Below are 18,676 nucleotides of genomic sequence, written 5' to 3' on the forward strand. Positions count from 1 at the left end.
TAATATTTATAATAATATTATATATTTAAATAAGAGTCAACTACAAAAATATGTGATGGATTTAATTTAGTACTAAATCAAATCTTAAAGCATCTCTAAGGGAAAGGGTTAGTGCTGGGAAAATAAACCAAAATACCGCATTTACCGTATCGAAAAAATACCGAAAATATTGAATTTTCGGTATACCGTACCGACAGTTTTAGGTACGGTAAAGGTATGCATTTTGTATATACCGCGGTATACCGCGTTATACCTCATCATACCGCTACCGCAAATTTACGGTATATACCGCAAATTTACGGTATATACCGCAAATAACACGGTATACTGCAAATACGGTATATACCGCAATTGCGGTATATACCGGAAATCACGGTATACCGCGGTATACCGCATATTGCGGAATACCGAAATCACGGTACGATATACCGACAAAAGCGGTACGGTAACGATATCTAAATTTTGGTATACCGACTTTTCGGTATACCACAATTGCGGTATACCGACAAAAGCGGTACGGTAAAGGTATGGTTTTTGGTCATACCGCACGGTACGGTATGCGGTATGGCCATTTCGGCGCGGTATACCGTACCGTTCCAACCCTAGAAAGGGTAAATGAAGAGGTAAAGAGAAATAATTATCATATTTACCTCTTTTTTTATAAAATTTCATGCTCCAATGGAAAGGGTATTTGAGGAGGTATTAAGATAACTTTACCTCTTCTTCATAGAAAAAGTAAAAAGTTAGTTATTTTTGTTTGCATTTTTAATTTACCTTCTTTCCTTTCCTTGGAGTCCATTAGAGCATCCCCGAAGGAAGAGGTAAAGTCATATAACTAGTATATTTACCTTTTTTTCATGAAAAATTATTCTCCAAAGGGAGATGTATTTGAGAATGTATTATACATTTTCCTATTTTGAAGAGGTATCTTTACCTCTCCTTCAATAAAGAGGTAAAAAATGATTTAGCTTTATATTTTTTACACTTTATATTTTTTAATCCATTTTGTATTACACTTTATATAAAGGTAAAAAATGATTTACCTTTATATTTTTTACCTTTATATTTTTTTACACTCCAAAGGGAGAGGTATTTGAGAAGGTATTACATTTTATGTTTTTTAATGCATTTTTTATTATTATTTTATTTTAAAAAAAATGATTTACCTTTCTATATATCATTTTCCTTTGGAATGTGTTATTTTTTGGAAGGGTATATTTCACTTTATGAGAAGGTAAATAGATAATATACATCTTTTATTTACCTCTCCTTGTTGGAGATGCTTTTACTTTTTAAGAAGGTATACTAACCTTTTTGAGAAGGTAAATGAGAAATATACTTTTTCAATATACCTTTCTCTCTTGGATATGCTCTTATAGGATAACTTTTGTAACAACTGTTTGCCATTAGGAGTCTCATTTGAGTTCGACACGAGTTTTACAAAGTATAAAGTAAAGTGGATAGAAAAAGATAGTGGAATGTGAGATCTATTTTTATATATTAGTTTCATAATAAAATATTAGGAGAATGAATTAGTGAAAAGTGTGGTCTGTTTACAATAAAAGTGAATCGCGAATTCTAATAGCGAACATGTTAAAATAGTCACCTGGGAGTCTAATGGCATGCGGATAGAGTATTACTAAATCTACCAATTTACTCTTTGAAATCTCTCAGCATGTACTTGTTATTTGAAGTTTCATAAATAAAGCAATTATTTTTATAATATTCTATTGCGCCTTTTTGGGATAATTTATTTTACATAATAAATTTGTGCATCTTTTTATTAACAACCGCAAATTATATAAAAATCATCAGTTGTGTTTTATAGGTCATGACAGAAGAAGAAAAAAAAAATTCTATTTGTACATCTACCTCTATTCTATTATATTTATATATTATACACACATTCCCCAAATTCACGAAATACGATAACATAGTTGATATTTATGGAACAAAAAGTTTACCCAATTTAGATGTGAAGACTATAAGTTTTTATAGGGGTGGTAGGTACGGTATACCTTACCGAAACCACCATACCGTATACCTTACCGCAAATTCGATATGCGAACAAATCATATCTTTACCTTACCAAAATTTTCGGCATACCGAACTTCGGTATACCTTATTTTCGGTATATCGAACTTCGGTATACTTTATTTTCGGTATGACCAATTTCCATACCGATGCAGTACCTCATTTTTGGTATACCGTACCAAAGTTCGGTATACCTTACTTTCAACATCAATGAAAATAGATAATTTGAGTTTTTAGAATATTATTTATATTTTATTTTAAAAAAAATATATATTACATATATTTTATTCATAATTATATTTATATTTCACAAAAAATTTTATAATTTTAAAAATATATAAAATATATTTTATACTATACTATTAAATTTATATTTTACGGTATATACCTTAATTTACGGTACATACCGAACTTCGGTATGAAGCGGTATACCGCGGTATATGAAAATTCATACTGTTACCTTACCGAAAGATTTCGGTTTCGGTAAGGTATTATACCGTACCAAAAATCACGGTATATCAAAAATTCGGTATTTTCGATATTTTTTCGATACGATAAGGCCAGTATTTCGGTATTTCGGTATTTTTCCCCAGCCCTAGTTTTTATCATATTAGAATCTTAAACCACTTTTCTTGTTGTCAAAGGTGACTACACGTGTTAATGTACAATCAATTCATTTCTTGCCATGTATTGCAAGTAAACCCAACATAGTTATAGTAAGGAATTTCATTCATTTGAATTACAAGATAAATAATTTGTATCGTGTCTATCATTTTATTAATTTTTAATAAATAATCACGCAATGTGAGTATTATTCAACCCAAATGTGCTGTATTATACCCATATATTATATCTTTAGCTTACGCGTAAAACCAAATGCATGAGTAACAAGAATATTCTCAATAAAATTTATTATTCACAAAGAAAGAAATGGAACATGTTTTAGTCTTAGCAAGATTTGCAAAATCAATGTTGATAGTTTTAGTTGTAAGGGAATCTTCAGTCTCCACCCTTCTTTATGCCCTAATATGAATATGATTATTTAGCTCCATAATAAATTAAATACAACAAACGACAGATTTGTTTACATTTCTTAGTATTGCTGCTTTTTATTTAGAATACAATAGTTTTATTATAATAATAATCACTTACATAATAGTCATTCATTACAAGTGTTATTTTGTTCATAACAATCGGTAATTAACAATTAGGTATTCTTAATTAGCTACTCGCTTCGTATTATGTGATACGATTATCTATATGAAGTGAAATGCTTAGTTGTGTGGATTGTGAAATTCATGATGATTGTTTAGTAACACTATGCTAAAAAATCAAACGGAAATGTTAGAATCAAGGTGACTCGATGTAGAAGAAGGTTTGAGAAAACGGAAAAACTCTTATTGATCTGCAGAATTGGGAATACAAAATGAGCTATCAAACTAACTCTTTATACAACTTGAATACAACGGCTAGCTCCTAATCAACGGTCAGGATTTTATCATCCTTAACTAATTCTTATCCTACGGCTCCTGAACATCCTCGCACAAGATTGAGCTCGACTGAGCTCTTTGGCCGCAGCTTGATCAATTCATGCACTTCAGCTTGATCCATCATTCCTCACAAACTCCACCTGATGGTTCAACTGTCAACCAGCCTTGAGCCCTCTTTTCAGACCCACTAACTTCATACACAAGTCCAACTTTGATCTTGGAAGAGGCTTAGTCAACATGTCTGCTGGATTCTCAGCAGTATCAACTTTGAAGAGTTTCACTTCCCCCTCTTCAATCTTCTCTCTTATGAAATGTAACCGCACATCAATGTGCTTACTTCTTTCATGATATACTTGGTGCTTTGCTAAGCATAATGCACTGTTGTTGTCACAACCAATGCTGATGGTTCTCTGATCTATGCCGAAGTCTCTCAGAATTCCCTTAAGCCAACAACCCTCTTTCACATTTCCTCTATCAAACAGAATTCCAACAACAGTGGCTCCTTTCAGGTATCTTATCAACCACTTTAGAGCAGACCAGTGCTCCTTTCCATAATTGGACATGTATCTGCTAGTCAGAGAAATGGCTTGTGCTATGTCTGGCCGAGTGCTAATCATTGCATACATAGCACTCCCAATGATGTTTGCATAAGGGATATTCTGCATCCCCTTCTTCTCTTCCTCAGACTTTGGCACTTGTTCCATTGTCAATTTGTAGTGTTGTCCCATTAGCACTGAAACCTCTTTTACATTATTCATCTTGAATTTCCTGATCAACTTTGACACATAATCTGCCTGAGTTAACCAGATTTGCCTGCTTTCTATGTCCCTTATTATGGACATGCCAAGAATTCTCCTTGATGGTCCCAGATCTTTCATTTCAAAAACAGATTGAAGATCATCTTTTACTCTCTGAATCTCCTCTAGATCAGCCCCAGCCAATAACATGTCATCTACATACAAGAGTAGATAAGCAACCATAGCTTCACCTGCTTCCTTTATGTAAACACATTCATCATAAGCTGACCTAAGAAAACCACTACTGACCATATGAGCATTGAACTTCATATGCCACTAACGGCTAACCTGCTTCAAGCCATAGATGCTTCTCTTTAACAGACAAACCTTTTCTTCATCTCCAGATTTCACAAAGCCCTTTGGTTGAGCCATGTATATGGTTTCCTTTAAGTCACCATGCAAGAAGGCTGTCTTGACATCTAGTTGCTCAAGTTCCCAGTCATTTCTTGCTACAATTGCCAATAAAATCCTTATGGATGTATGCATCACCACAGGGGAAAACACTTTATCATAATCAATGCCATGTTCCTGTGTGAAACCTCTAGCCACTAGCCTGGCTTTGTATCTTACTTTATCTCCATCAACAACCTCTATCTTCTTCTTGAAGACCCACTTACAACTTATCACCCTCCTTCCATCTGGCCTCTCCACCAACACCCATGTACCATTTTTTAGTAGTGAATCAATTTCATCCACCATGGCTTGCATCCAAATTTCCCAGTCTTTACTCTACATTGCCTCCTCATAGGTTCTAGGCTCTGAATACTCTATATCATCTGCTACTATCAGACAAAAGAATAAGAACTCAGCATCAGAGTATTTGGTTGAAGGCTTTATATTTCTTTTAACTTTATCTCTGGCCAGCTTCCCGCTGCTCTGTACAACTGGACTGGAAGCCTGTGTTTGCTATGTTTGCTGCGGAGGTTGCACAATATTAGTAATCTCAGCTTCTTTATTCTGTTGAGTTTCCCCTTTCTCCACTTCAATCTCAGGGACTCTTTCATGCTCAATCTCAGAGACAACAGTTTTCTTCTTAAAAGGCAACTAATGCTTCCAGAAAATGAAATCTCTATTTATGATGATCTTGCCATTTCCAGGTTCTACACACCATAACCTGTACCCATTTACACCTGGTTGATATCCTATCATGATGCATATGAGAGCTCGAGCCTCCAACTTCCCTTGCTTGACATGTGCAAAAGCTCTACAACCAAAGGTTCTTAAGCTTTCATAATTTCCATGTCTGCCAAACCATCTAGCATCAGGAATGTCACCATCTATGCTTGATGATGGACACATATTCATTAGCTTTACTGCGGTGGAAGCTGCCTCAGCCCAGAATCTTTTCTCTAAACCGGCTGCCAGCAACATACATCTCACCCTTTCAAGAATAGTGCGGTTGGCCCTCTCTGCCACTCCATTTTGCTGTGGATTCATGGGGACTGTTCTGTGCCTTTTGATGTCTTTAGCTTTACAGAATTGATCAAATTCCCTAGACACATACTCCAAGCCATTATCAGTTCTAAAACAACCCAGCTTCAATCCCTTTTCAGCCTCCACTTCTGTGCACCATTCTTTGAACTTGAGCAGAGCCTCTGACTTTTCTTTCAATATGTAGATCCAGATTTTCCTTGAGAAGTCATCAATGATGCTCATGTAATATCTTCCTCCACCTATGGATTTCTCTTAAACTGGCCCCCATAAGTCACTATGGGCATAATCTAAGGGCTTTGAAGAAGTGTGCACTGCCTTTGGATAGGGCAGCTTCTTGCCCTTGCCTAATACACACTCTTCACATTCTGTTGGATCAGTCTTAGAATCCTTGCACTGCACAAGCCCTTTCTTGGCCAACTCTTTCACTGTACCCATGGCAGGGTGACCAAGTCTTGCATGCCAAACTCCCAGACGATAGGACATTGTAACATGAGCTTCACTTGAATTCAACATGATGATATTTGCAGTCATGTAATACAGACTACCCTTTCTTTTGGCCTTCATGAGCACCTTCTCATCCTTGCTCACTATCATTTCTCCATTCTCAGACACCACCCTACATCCCTTACTCTCCAAAGATCCTAGGGACACCAAATTCCTTTTTTACTTCTGGAATATATCTGACAGAATTCAGGATGATACTTCGGCCATTCTCAGATCTCAACTTCACTGTCCCTATGCCTTTTACTTGACATATCTGGTTATTCCCTAGGATTACAGATCCCGTAACTTCTTTCAAATCGTCAAACCAGTGGAGATTAGGGCTCATGTGGAAGCTGCACCCTGAATCCATGATCCAAGAGCCAGCCTCTATATGTTCCATGACATTCAAAGCCACTGGAGTGTCATCTTCCTCCACTGCTTGAGTGGAATTCACAACCTTTCCACCCAATTCTTGCAGCTTTTTCTTCCAACCGTAACAATCATTCTTCAAATGGCCAGGCTTTTTACACCAATGACAAGACCTAGTTTCTTTCTGATCATTCTGAGGATTCTTGAAGATTTCATTGAATTTCTTGAACGACTTCTTCCCCTTGAACTTCTTGATATTCAAACTCTCGGAGACCGAGTAAGAAAATCTTACTTCTCCCTTCTACCACTCCTTTGATCTCAAAGCTGATTGTACTTCAAGAAGTGCAATGGTTTTCTCACAGCCATACAGAATTGCATCGCGCAATTGATCATAACTATGAGGAAGCGCATTCAATAACAATATGGCCTTGTCTTCATCACCAATAGAGACATCAATATTCTCAAGATCGTCTACAGTTTTATTGAAATCCTCTAACTGCTCCAAAATCCCCTTTCCTTCCACAAACTTATATGAATATAGGCGCTGTTTCATTAGCAGCCTATTTGCCAAAGATTTTGTAAGATATAAATCTTCAAGTTTTGCCATGATACCTGCCGCTGTAGTTTCTCTGGATATTTCCCTGAGAACTTTATCTCTGAGGCATAGAACAATCGTGCTGAATGCTTTCGCTTCAATCTCCTCATATTTCGGGGTTGATATCGCATCCGAGGCCTCTGCCTCCTTTCCTTCCTTCGCCTCTTTCGTCAGGGCCGAAGATAAACCTTGTTGCGTAAGCATAGCACGAACCTTCATCCTCCACAAGGCAAAATCGTTCTTGCCGGTGAATTTTCCGGCTTCAAATCTTGATGCCATCTCTATGTCGCGGATCCGATCCCAACCGGAATATTATCGGAGAAATTTTTAGTTGATTGCTTCCCACAGACGACGCCAATTGTTAGAATCTAGGTGACTCGATGTAGAAGAAGGTTTGAGAAAACGGAAAAACTCTTATTGATCTGCAGAATTGGGAATACAAAATGAGCTATCAAACTAACTCTTTATACAACTTGAATACAACGGCTAGCTCCTAATCAACGGTCAGGATTTTATCATCCTTAACTAATTCTTATCCTACGGCTCCTGAACATCATCGCACAAGATTAAGCTTGATTGAGCCCTTTGGCCGCAGCTTGATCAATTCATGCACTTCAGCTTCCTCACAGGAAACAACACAAAAAACAAAAACTTTATCGTGGTATAGAGTAAAATCTTATATGTCCACAATCTTGTAGCACTAGATAATCAATCCACTGACTTGGATCTCTTGCTTTTTGCTGCCAACAATCTATCCACTTATTGACATCCCTTACTTCCTCCGACCGTTTCATTCAGGACGTCTATTTTTTTTAATTGTTTTTCTATTATACATTTGTAATGATTGTACATCTATCGCTATGATGATTATTTTCCCTTAATTGAGTCTCTATCAATCAAAATAATTGTGTTTTCTGGTATTTGAGCTGTAAATCTATTACTCTTTTTCTTTCTTATAATTTGTCACCATTTGATCCGGTATGAATTTTAAGAAATGTACTAGAAAGTGGGTTGAAAAAAGTTAGTGACATGTGAATTTTATTTTAATATATTATGAGAATAAGTTAGTGAAATGTGGGGTCCATTTTCAAAAATGGTAAAAATGAAATGTGACAAATTTTTAGGGACGGATGAAAATGGAAATAAGTGACAAATTTTTAGGGATAAGAGGAGTACAATATACTCCATATGTCCCATAAAATTAGTAAGTAATCTTTTCTCATTTTTGTCCGTTCCACAAAATTAGTTCATTTCTATATTTGGTACTCCCTCTGTCTCGCCACAAGCGATGGATTTCTTTTGGACACGTGATTTAAGAAAATGATATATATTGAGTTAAAGTGGAAAGAATAAAGTACAAGAGAGGAAAAAGTATGAGAGATAAAGATAGAGTAAAGTAAGAAATAGAGAATAAAGTAAAAGATGGCTAAATTTTTTATTTTTTTTGTTAAAAAAGAAAATTGATCACGTGGTGGGACAACCTAAAATGAAAAGTTGATTACTTGTGGTGGGACGGAGGGAGTATACTTTTCTATTTTATAAGGCGGACCTTATTCTCCACTAACAATACTACAATTAATTTTTTTTTATATCTCTCTCTTACTTTATCAATTTCGCATTAGAAAACTTATGTCATCGCCAAAGTCTTTCTATGAGACCAGAGGAGTATATTTCACCATAAAAAAATTAAATAATCTTTTACGCAAATATATAGTTAAATACTTCATGCATTCTATTTAAAATTGTTATATAGTTAAATGACGGGGAATTTTAGATGAAATTATAAATTGAATTAAAGTAATGAGAAAAAACTAATCATGTGTTTTAACAAGAAAAAAAATCATTTAAAAAGGGAGAGAGGATAATTTGATTGAAATAAATTAGAAAGAAAAAAGTGAAATCTTGAAGGGTTAAAAGGCTACTACATTACCGCCCATGTAAATACAATTCGTTAAAGAACTTTTATCCAAATATTCCAAAGATTATCTAATACTCCAAGTTATCATCATCCTCAGTAATTAGAGTTTTCCGAGGCTGGTTTTTGATATCTTAAATTATGCAAAAAGAGCATCTTAAAAATTAAAGTGAATTGCTTTCTGCTTGATATTTTAAGGGTCTATATTTATAGAATAAACCCACTTTTATGCAAGACCTTTATATTAAACACGATTTTCCACCAATGAAGAATATATGCCATGGAATAATTCAAAATAGTACTTACGTTAACTCATGGGCATTCTTATATTATACGTGTAAGTAATGCTCATATATAAGGATAATGAATTTGTTATAGAAATAAATGACAGTAATAACTAATGTAATGGAATAATGTGATTCCTACTTTTATTCTACTCATTACTTGTACCCTAGAATGAAGAAATAATGGAATAAAAATATAAAGAAAACGAAATTATCATTTCCTTTCTGTTTCTTTCTATTCCTACTTTCATTTCATTGCATTGTACTAAGATGGGGTAAAGCCTTCGTATTTGTAATTGGCCTAGTTGATAGAATGGTAATGTACGAAGCCAAAGATCTTGAATTTCGAATCCATTCGGCGTTTAAATTTTATATTTATTTGTAGTATATATTCACACACTCAATATATTAGATAATACTCTTTTCGTCCTTTATAATTTGTCACCATTTGATTCGGCACGAGTTTTAAAAAATATAATAGAAAATGAGTTGAAAAAGTTAGTGCATGTGGATCCTAATTATACTATATTAGGAGTAGTTTTATAATAAAATGTGAGTGTGAATGAGTTATTGGAATGAAAGACCCACTGCCAAAAATGGTAAAAATGAAAGCTGACAAATTTTTAGGTACTGAAGAAAATGGAAATAAGTGATAAATTTTCAGACACGGGAGAGTACTTTATTCCGAAATTAATGTGTAAAAAACATAGTATTTCAAAAAGTGGCTAATACACATAGAAAATCCAACAATTAACAAATTTGCCTAAGGACAAAAATAACAGAGTAAATTATGAAATAATTTTATCAATATTAAATACTCCACAAAAGAGAACATTTATTAGTGGACATAAAGGAAAGAAACAGAGGAAATGAAATATAGATATCGAGTTGCAGTAATAATGAAACAGCACAAAAATAAGACACAACACACGGTGGAAAGAAGAGATTCTTTACATGTCCCACAATTCATAAACTTTCAAAATATTCCAATTCCATGCAAGAAAATGCATGCCATATATTGATTCTTATTCTCTTAACACTCTCCATTCCCATACCATCACCTTTATCTCTATCTTTTATCTCTCTCTCTCTCTCTCTAGTAATGGTTACTGAAATGGAGGTATGTCTTAAACATGTATATGCATAAGCATATGTAAGAATTAAGTAGGATTTTTTCTAATTTTGTATTAAAAAAAATGCAGAAGCCTCAAGTCACAGAGATAAAGGTGAGAATGGATTGCAATGGTTGTGTGCAGAAAATCAAGAAAGCCATGCAGGCGGTCTCCGGTAAGCAATTTTTTCTCGAAATCGTGTACTATTTAAATTCTTGAGTCTCGAGCAGATTCGTCTCTAACGCAGTGTGCTCGTGTTTGAAAGGCATACAAGAAATCGAGGTTGATTTCGCGCAGCAGAAGCTAACCGTTACAGGCTGGGCCGAGCCAGAGAAGCTAGTGAAAGCAATCCGAAAAACGAGGAAAAGTGCGGTGATTTGTGTGCATACAGAGGAAACCGGTCCATTAGAAGGCGAGGAGGAGGCCTCGCCACAACCAGAGCCCGTCAACCAGCCCGGGGAGACCGAGGCAGCGCCACAGGACGAACCACCACCACCACTGCAGCCGGAGAATCCACCAGCTTACGATCAGCAGACAAGACCATATGGCGCGGGAGAAGTTCATGTTGTTTACCATCATCCGCCTGATCATGGATACGGTAGACCTTGGAACGCGTACCCCGGGTTTGGAGACGAATCGCATCAGCCACCTCCACCGGTTTATGTGCAGAGCTACAACACATACAGGCCATCTCCACATGTAACCGAATACGCTTATCCCCGGCCACCACCTCCCAGATACTCGTACGACGCTAGACCCAATCCCTATAGCGATCCACGGTTCAAAGAAGAGCCACCACAACCACAACCACAGCCACAGCCACAACCACCACAACCACAGCCACAGCCACAGCCATCACCGCCTCCAACATACACATACAACGCTAGACCCGATCACTATAGTGGTCCAGGGTTCAGAGACGAGCCAACGCAACCACAGCCACCACTACAGCAACAGCCACCACAACCGGTGTATGCAACACACAGCTATAACACATACAAGCCATCACCATATGTGACCGGTTATGCATATCCCCAGTCACCACCAAGACCCTCGCCCTCAGCTCATGTCAGACCAGACAGCAGCTGGGGCCTAGGACTACAACGCGAGAGCGAGCAATCTCAACCACCTCAACCTGTTTACGCAACACACAGCCAAAACATATACAGGCCATCTCCATACGTTACCGAATATGCATATCCCGATTCACCACCTCCTAGATACTCTTCTTACAGTATACCCGGAAACTATAGTCGGGATTACTACGGTGGGAGCCATGGAAATGGAAATGTAACATCAATATTCAGCGAGGAAAATCCTAATGCATGCAGAATAGTGTAATAGCTCACAAAAACACGAGAATTTTCTTAGAGATTGACTGCTGCAATTTTAGGAAATATGTATGAGTTAACAACATTTATTCTTCCATGTTTTAGTCTTTATATCTGAGTAATAAACAATATATTTTTCATTCCAGTAAGGAGACAAAAAGACAGAGACTCAAATCTGAGGGCTGAGACTAACAGTGCAAATGGAAAGCAGTGAATCTAATTAGCAAATACCACACAAATCCATGTCTACAGATATACATTTATGTGCAATAATTTTCTAGATTTCTTGGATACAAAATTACTAAGGGTGAACCATCCTATTTCAAGAAAAAATTAAGAATTTCATATCATACATTCAAGATAAAATAAACTCACCCTTGATGACGATTGTTAACTCTCCATTTCAACTGACCGGCAGCCACATTCAACGCAAGAACATCGTATGCTCAACAGGGAACTCCCGAGCTTCCTTTTCTTCAGAAACATCCAAGCTAGTTATGCTTTGATAAAAAGAACAATGCAATAAATGTGATCCTAGCAAGCATATTCAGTCTGCACTTACATATCTGTGAGTTTGCCAAACTATTTCATTACCCAAATCCAAACCGAATAGTGTCCTAGCTTTTAAACTAATTTCCCGAGAAATGGATGTATGCAGGAACTATCCATTTTCACATAATCGAACCGAACAATGTCGTGCTCAAGCTTAGTTCAACTTATCGAATATTAATCATTTTCTTTACAATTAGAGAACTTACAATATATTCCTCCCTTTGTAATTTCCTAAAATGGAAACGACATTGTCTCTACTTTTTCTCTCTCTTACTTTACTTTCTCTTCATTAACTCACAAAACAACGCTATATAAAATCCTGTGTCGGAAACCAAATGTTTCATATTTATTGGGCGGAGGTGGTACTAATTAAAATATAAATATGCAAATTGAAATAGTCAATAATTTTATGTTTACATTACATGAACTTGAATGGAGTCAAGGCCCGAATAGCTCATGGAAACTTTAACAACTCGTCAATAAGAAGCATTACTACACTGCAGACTCGCCCAAAAAACGTTTAGCTAAATTATTACATTTCTCAACCAATTTTTGCAATTAAAAAAAAAGAGAACCGCGTGGAGCAGTAAAGGAGAGCACCTTTACTCGACCATCAGCGAGAGTGATTGCAAACAGGTCCAAATTCGGACTAAATGAAGTTAAAAAACATCTCTTATAACTGACGACACCATTTCTCTTTTCTTAAAGCGAAAAAGCTTCCCAGAAAAATAATGACGTCTTCGTAGGATTTGTGAGCTGCAAATTGCCTGCAAACTCGTCATCCATGGCAGTTTTCCGCCTTCGTTTGTCAGGGCCTTCTCCTGACTCTGCATAACACTCAAGCTCACCACCATCAGTAAGTAACAAATACTCCCCTGTCCACGAAAAATAAAGCACATCTAAAAAAGGAAAGTTTTCAACAACTTCTCTCTTACTTTTTCCCCTTCTCTCTTACTAATAATATGAACCCCACATTTCACTAACGCTATTTCTTTCTTACTTTACCAATTTCACATTAAAACCCGTGTCATTCACAATGTGTCCTATTTTTTGTGGACGGAGGGAGTAGAAAATAGAGGGTGAGTAGTTATCTGGTGCACGTCGCTCTCTAGTCGATCTATGCAGCGGAATAGTCGGTGGTGGAGTGCTTGGTTCTTCTTCAAGCACTTCTTCCTTGCTCCCACTCAAGTTTGAGATGTCTAGCTCGACCACTTGGGACTCAGAACTACTGGAACTCGACTCCTCAAATCTATCCTTGTACAATACTCATTGAAAACAACATCTCTACTGCGAATAAACTTTAGGCTCTGCTCATCTCAGAGTCTATAACCAAACTCATCGTCTCCATAACTAATGAACGTACACTTAACAGATTTGACATTCTACTTACTTCACTCAACAGAACTAACAGGAGCATAAGCAACACAACCAAAGATGCGTAGGAAAGATAGATCTACCTCTTTCCTGTCCAAACCTCCTCAGGTATCAAAAACTCCAACAGAACTGATGGACCTCTATTGATTAGGAAGATTATGAATGTAGCTGTGTTGACTGCATCTGCCCAAAAATTCTTTGGCAACCCACTTTTCAACCTCATGCATCTTGCTCTCTCTTTCAACATTCTGTTCATGCGCTCTGCGATTCTATTCTGCTGTGGAGTTCCTTTCACAGTCTTCTCCATGTGAATTCCATTCTCGACGCAAAACTCCTTGAACTTTGCAAGTTCATATTCTCCTCCAATATTGGATCTTAGACACTTCATCTTTAGCCCCGTTTCAGTTTCTACAAGGGTATTCCACTTCTTGAAAGTATCGAACGCATCAAATTTACTCTTCAGAAAATAAACCCATACCTTTTAAGTGGAGTCATCGATGAATGACATATAATATTCAGAGTCTCCTAGAGATTTCACAGGTGCTGGTCCCATAGATCATTATGGACCAACTCCAACTTTTGTCTCTTCAATTTTTTGACTCAAGAGAAACTCACCATTTTCTGTTTCCCAAACATGCAATCCTCGCATAGACCAACTTCAACAGTTTTCAGGCCGGGCAGTAAACCTTTTGATCACATTATCTTCATCCATTTCTCGCTCATGTGGCCAAGACGATAGTGCCACAAATCTGCATTGTTTGCTTCACTTGCAAAATCAATGCAATCTTTGGAGTTAATTGTGGTATACAACGTACCCTCCTTACCTCGAGCTACTATCATAGCTCCCTTGGTAATCTTTCAATTGCTGCAACCAAACGTCACCGTGTACCCTTCTGCATCAAGCTGCCCAATCGAAATCATATTTCTTTGTAATCCTGGAATGTGTCTGACGCCATTCATTTTTATCACGGATCCATTGGATGTCACTACCTTCACGTTTCCCTTTCCCACGATATCTAAGGGCATGTCATCAGCCAGATGTACCTTCTCAAAATCGCCAGAAACGTAGTCTTCCATTATCTCCACATTGCTACATCAATGGAACGACGACCCAGAATCCAATAGCCACGATTCCATCAGATTATTTACACTGAAGACCACGCCTTGCCATCATCACATGGTAGCGTTTGCTGTCTTCTTGTCTTTCTGATCCAGCATTGAAAGATCCCGATTTTCTCTAGCGAACTTTTCATTGTTTGTCTTCTTGCCATCATCACAATAGCCACGATTCCATCAAACTATTTCTTGGGTGCTTCACATTGATTTCTAAAATGCTCAAACTCATCACAATTCCAACATTTAACTTGATCTAAATCCTTTCTGACATTCCTATGGATTTTGATCTTCCACAATTTTGTTTTCCCTTTAGTCCGCCTCTCTGTTCCGTACTCAGTGCTGATCCAAAAGTAGAAGATCTCGATTATCTCCAGTCAACTTCCTCACCAATCATCAGATCTCTTACTCTGTCAACGGTCAGTTTTGTCTCTGCAGCAGTGACTACTGTCACTATGCCAGCCCAACTCTCAGTAGAGACGATAGCAAAATTAGGGCACGAATTTCATCAGCGAATTTTATATTAACCGAGTTCAGTTGCGATGTAATCATGTTGAACTCATTGAGATGTTGTTGCACCAGCTTTCCTTTTTGCATTCTAAAATTAAACAATTGTCTAATCAAATGTACCTTGTTTGCTGTCGATGGTTTCTAATACATCTCCTCGAAGATGTTAATTATCTCCTTCGTCGACGTTGCTGCAGTCGTGTGATAAGCCACATCCTTAGACAACGATAGCCTAATTGCGCTCATCGCTTTCCTGTCCAATATCTCCCACTCTTCCTATTCCATTCGGGTTTGGTTTTTTAAAGGTTTACACGGATCTTTACCGTACATGTAATCCTTGATATGCATCTTCCAAAATTCGAAATTAGATCCGTCGAACTTCTCTACAACAATCTTCCCGTCGATCCTCATCGTGATTTCTGCCTCTTAAACATTAGGCTTTTATACCAATTGTTGGGAAATAAACACAGTCAATCACAAATATGAAGGAAAATGAACACAATGAATTGTTTACCCAGTTCGATACGATGTGTATCTACGTCTGGGGGGGATGCCAAGCTAGGGATTTCACTATATAATTTTGAGGATGATTTTACAATGAGGGAGCACCTCTATTTATAAGCAAAATATAGAGCCATAATTCTAGTCACACTAGGAAACATATTTCATAAGGAAATATCATTTAAGGAATAAATCTCTCACGAAGAAATATACTTCAAGGAAACAAATCCTAAATATGGTAGGAGATATTTTAGGCTCCATAATTAACAGGATTTACCATATCAAGACACACAACTTGGAGGCTATAAATATCCTCCCAAGCTTCATGAAATGAACTTTTTGCTACATAATTTCCAGAGCATTCTTTCTGTTGTTTATCAAGATCCAAGGCGTTTGAAGAGTGGATTCAAGAGAAGATCAAGATTACAAGATTAAACCTTTGGGTTTTATTGATTTAGTGTTTAACGTTTTCTTTGTTATCCCGACAAACTACATTTTTAGATTATTCAATCATGTGTAACTAAATTCAAAAAATTCTAGGAACGTGTCAGTAACGGCTTTGGTTTATACAGTTCCTATTTCTTTAATATCCATTTTGTTCATTACTTTGCTTCTATTCCAAGTGTTGGATAATGATTCATGTTTTGAGTGACATGATTTATTGACTTGCAACATAATCATGAGAAGAGGCTTGCATGATAGAAGAGCTTAGTTAACATTACAATTAATTCTCCTTAAAACTGTTATGTTGATTGGGAGCGAGAACATTAGGAGTCTTAAGAGCTTTAAGGAGTTGCAAATCTTGGATTGATGCCCCCTAGTGTGTGCAATCTACTTTGTGCTGCATGGACAATATTTATATGATTCGTTCTAGTAAAGTATAAATTGTGCAAGGGTGTTGTAGTTGGAACACGTATAAACCATAACTGTGAAAGCACATCCTTTGAATTCCTTTATCTTATTTGATTTTCTCTGTAACTTTATCTGCTATCATTTATTGCTTTCGTTATTCACTTTTCAAAATAAAAAAAAGTCTTTTATTTTTTCAAATAGTAGAAGAAACTTAGTAGAGGATAGCCAATCTGTGTTAGTTTTCCCCGTAATCGATATCTGATACTGACCTTTAGTTATACTATTTACGCTCTGTATATTTGCAAGTTTATTTAGTGCTAATAAAAACTGCATCAATATTCTTTGTGTTACACTTAGATAATTTGATGATATAATTTGATGATATGCAATTTATTTTGTATTTTATCTTGTATGTTTCATGAATTGATATATAATTATGAATCTGGTTAATTCCATTTGATCAAAGATCGACGACATAATGTAAGATTTTATTATGGTTTGTTTATGAAATGGAATATAAGCATGTGGATAGGATCATGTTGGTTTGGGAGTGTTTAATAACTAATAATAATGAAAATGTTAGGTTCTAATGTTGAATATACTACAGGGCTTGTTGTAGCTCACTCATTTGTTTTCCCCGAACAGATTAGAGGGTCAAAGGTTAGACTGTGTCTTTGTTGTACCGCTGCTCAAGTCAGGTCACTAGCCAACCTTTTTGTGTTAGGGCTATTCTTATGGATATCCAGATGTGGCATGTATAGAAAGCGTAATGTAATTTGGATGATTTTTTTACTTCCTCAACTTCTATTAAACATGAATACTTTGTAAATAGTTATCCAGGTCGTGTATATATATGTATAGATTTTTTGAGGAATAGATTTATTGTCTTATTCTAGATATTAGTAGCAGTTTTCTCGTTTGCCAAGTAAAGGAAAATAAGGTATCTATAAAAGAAAATGATTTTATGTTATTTCACCAAAACGTAACATCATTTATTCAATTATTAAAATAATCGAATAAGGGGTGTTACAAGCAATTATAGTCTCTACACTCTTTTATATGGATTTCGTTTTAGGTCTCCCAATGCTTTCGAAGAAATATAATACTAGCATTTTCTTAGTGGTGGATTGATTTTCAAAGACGGTTAACTTCATTTGACAAGTGATGCTAAGTTTATTGAAAATTTGTTTTTCAAAGATGTGGTGAGAATGCATTGTGTGCCAAAGACCATTGTGAGTCATAGAGATGTCAAATTCATTAATATTTCTTTTGAAAAACTTTTTGGAGTCATTTGGGTACTAAACTTCTCTTTTCTAACACTACTCATCCCCAAACCAATGGTCAAATGGAGGTTGTGAATTGTCCTTAGGTGCTCTTCCACGTGCCTTAGTTTCTAAAAACTAATCATATTGGGATGAATGTTTACCGATAGCCAAGTTTGCTTATAATAGGACTATGCATGGTCAATTTTACCTTGTATTTCATACTTGATGTAGGTGAAGCGGAGATGGACAAATTTGTGCAAGATTTGCATGCACAAGTCTAAGAAAGGATCCGCAAAAGGGGGAAGCAAGTAGCTCATCGAGTGAATGAAGGACGAAAGAAGATACTTTTTAACCTGGAGATTAAGTAGGGTGCATTTACAGAATATAAGTTTCCCTAACTTTGTCGGGTCAAAGCTTGCACGCATTACATTCACGATAAATTTAATTTTATGATTCAGATCCTCTGTATAATATTGTAAATCAAGATGGTCCTGTCATCCTTCAATTTCCATGCATACACATTACATTACAATAAATTTAATTTTATGATTCAGATCATGTATATAGTACTCCCTCCGTCCCATAAAATATGTGCATTCCATTGTTCGAAAGTTATATCAATTTAATAATATAGGTCCCACTATCTACTAACTCTACTTTAACTACAA

At 36.3% G+C, this 18,676-nt stretch overlaps 2 protein-coding genes across 2 annotated transcripts; one reads left to right on the forward strand and one right to left on the reverse strand.

Moving 5' to 3' along the window:
* Positions 1 to 6,007: 6,007 nt before the first annotated feature.
* LOC121776995 (uncharacterized mitochondrial protein AtMg00300-like) lies at positions 6,008 to 6,349 on the reverse strand. The gene has a single exon (XM_042174130.1). It carries the CDS (start codon positions 6,347 to 6,349, stop codon positions 6,008 to 6,010), a length of 342 nt encoding a protein of 113 aa, XP_042030064.1.
* Positions 6,350 to 10,450: 4,101 nt separating this feature from the next.
* Positions 10,451 to 11,955, forward strand: LOC121763277 (extensin-2-like). The gene is made up of 3 exons (XM_042159267.1): positions 10,451 to 10,521; positions 10,604 to 10,688; positions 10,779 to 11,955. Exons 1-3 carry the CDS (start codon positions 10,504 to 10,506, stop codon positions 11,852 to 11,854), a joined length of 1,179 nt encoding a protein of 392 aa, XP_042015201.1. The 5' UTR covers positions 10,451 to 10,503; the 3' UTR covers positions 11,855 to 11,955.
* Positions 11,956 to 18,676: the final 6,721 nt, after the last annotated feature.

The sequence above is a fragment of the Salvia splendens genome, chromosome 2, assembly GCF_004379255.2.
Source record: "Salvia splendens isolate huo1 chromosome 2, SspV2, whole genome shotgun sequence".
NCBI classification, from domain to species: Eukaryota; Viridiplantae; Streptophyta; class Magnoliopsida; order Lamiales; family Lamiaceae; genus Salvia; species Salvia splendens.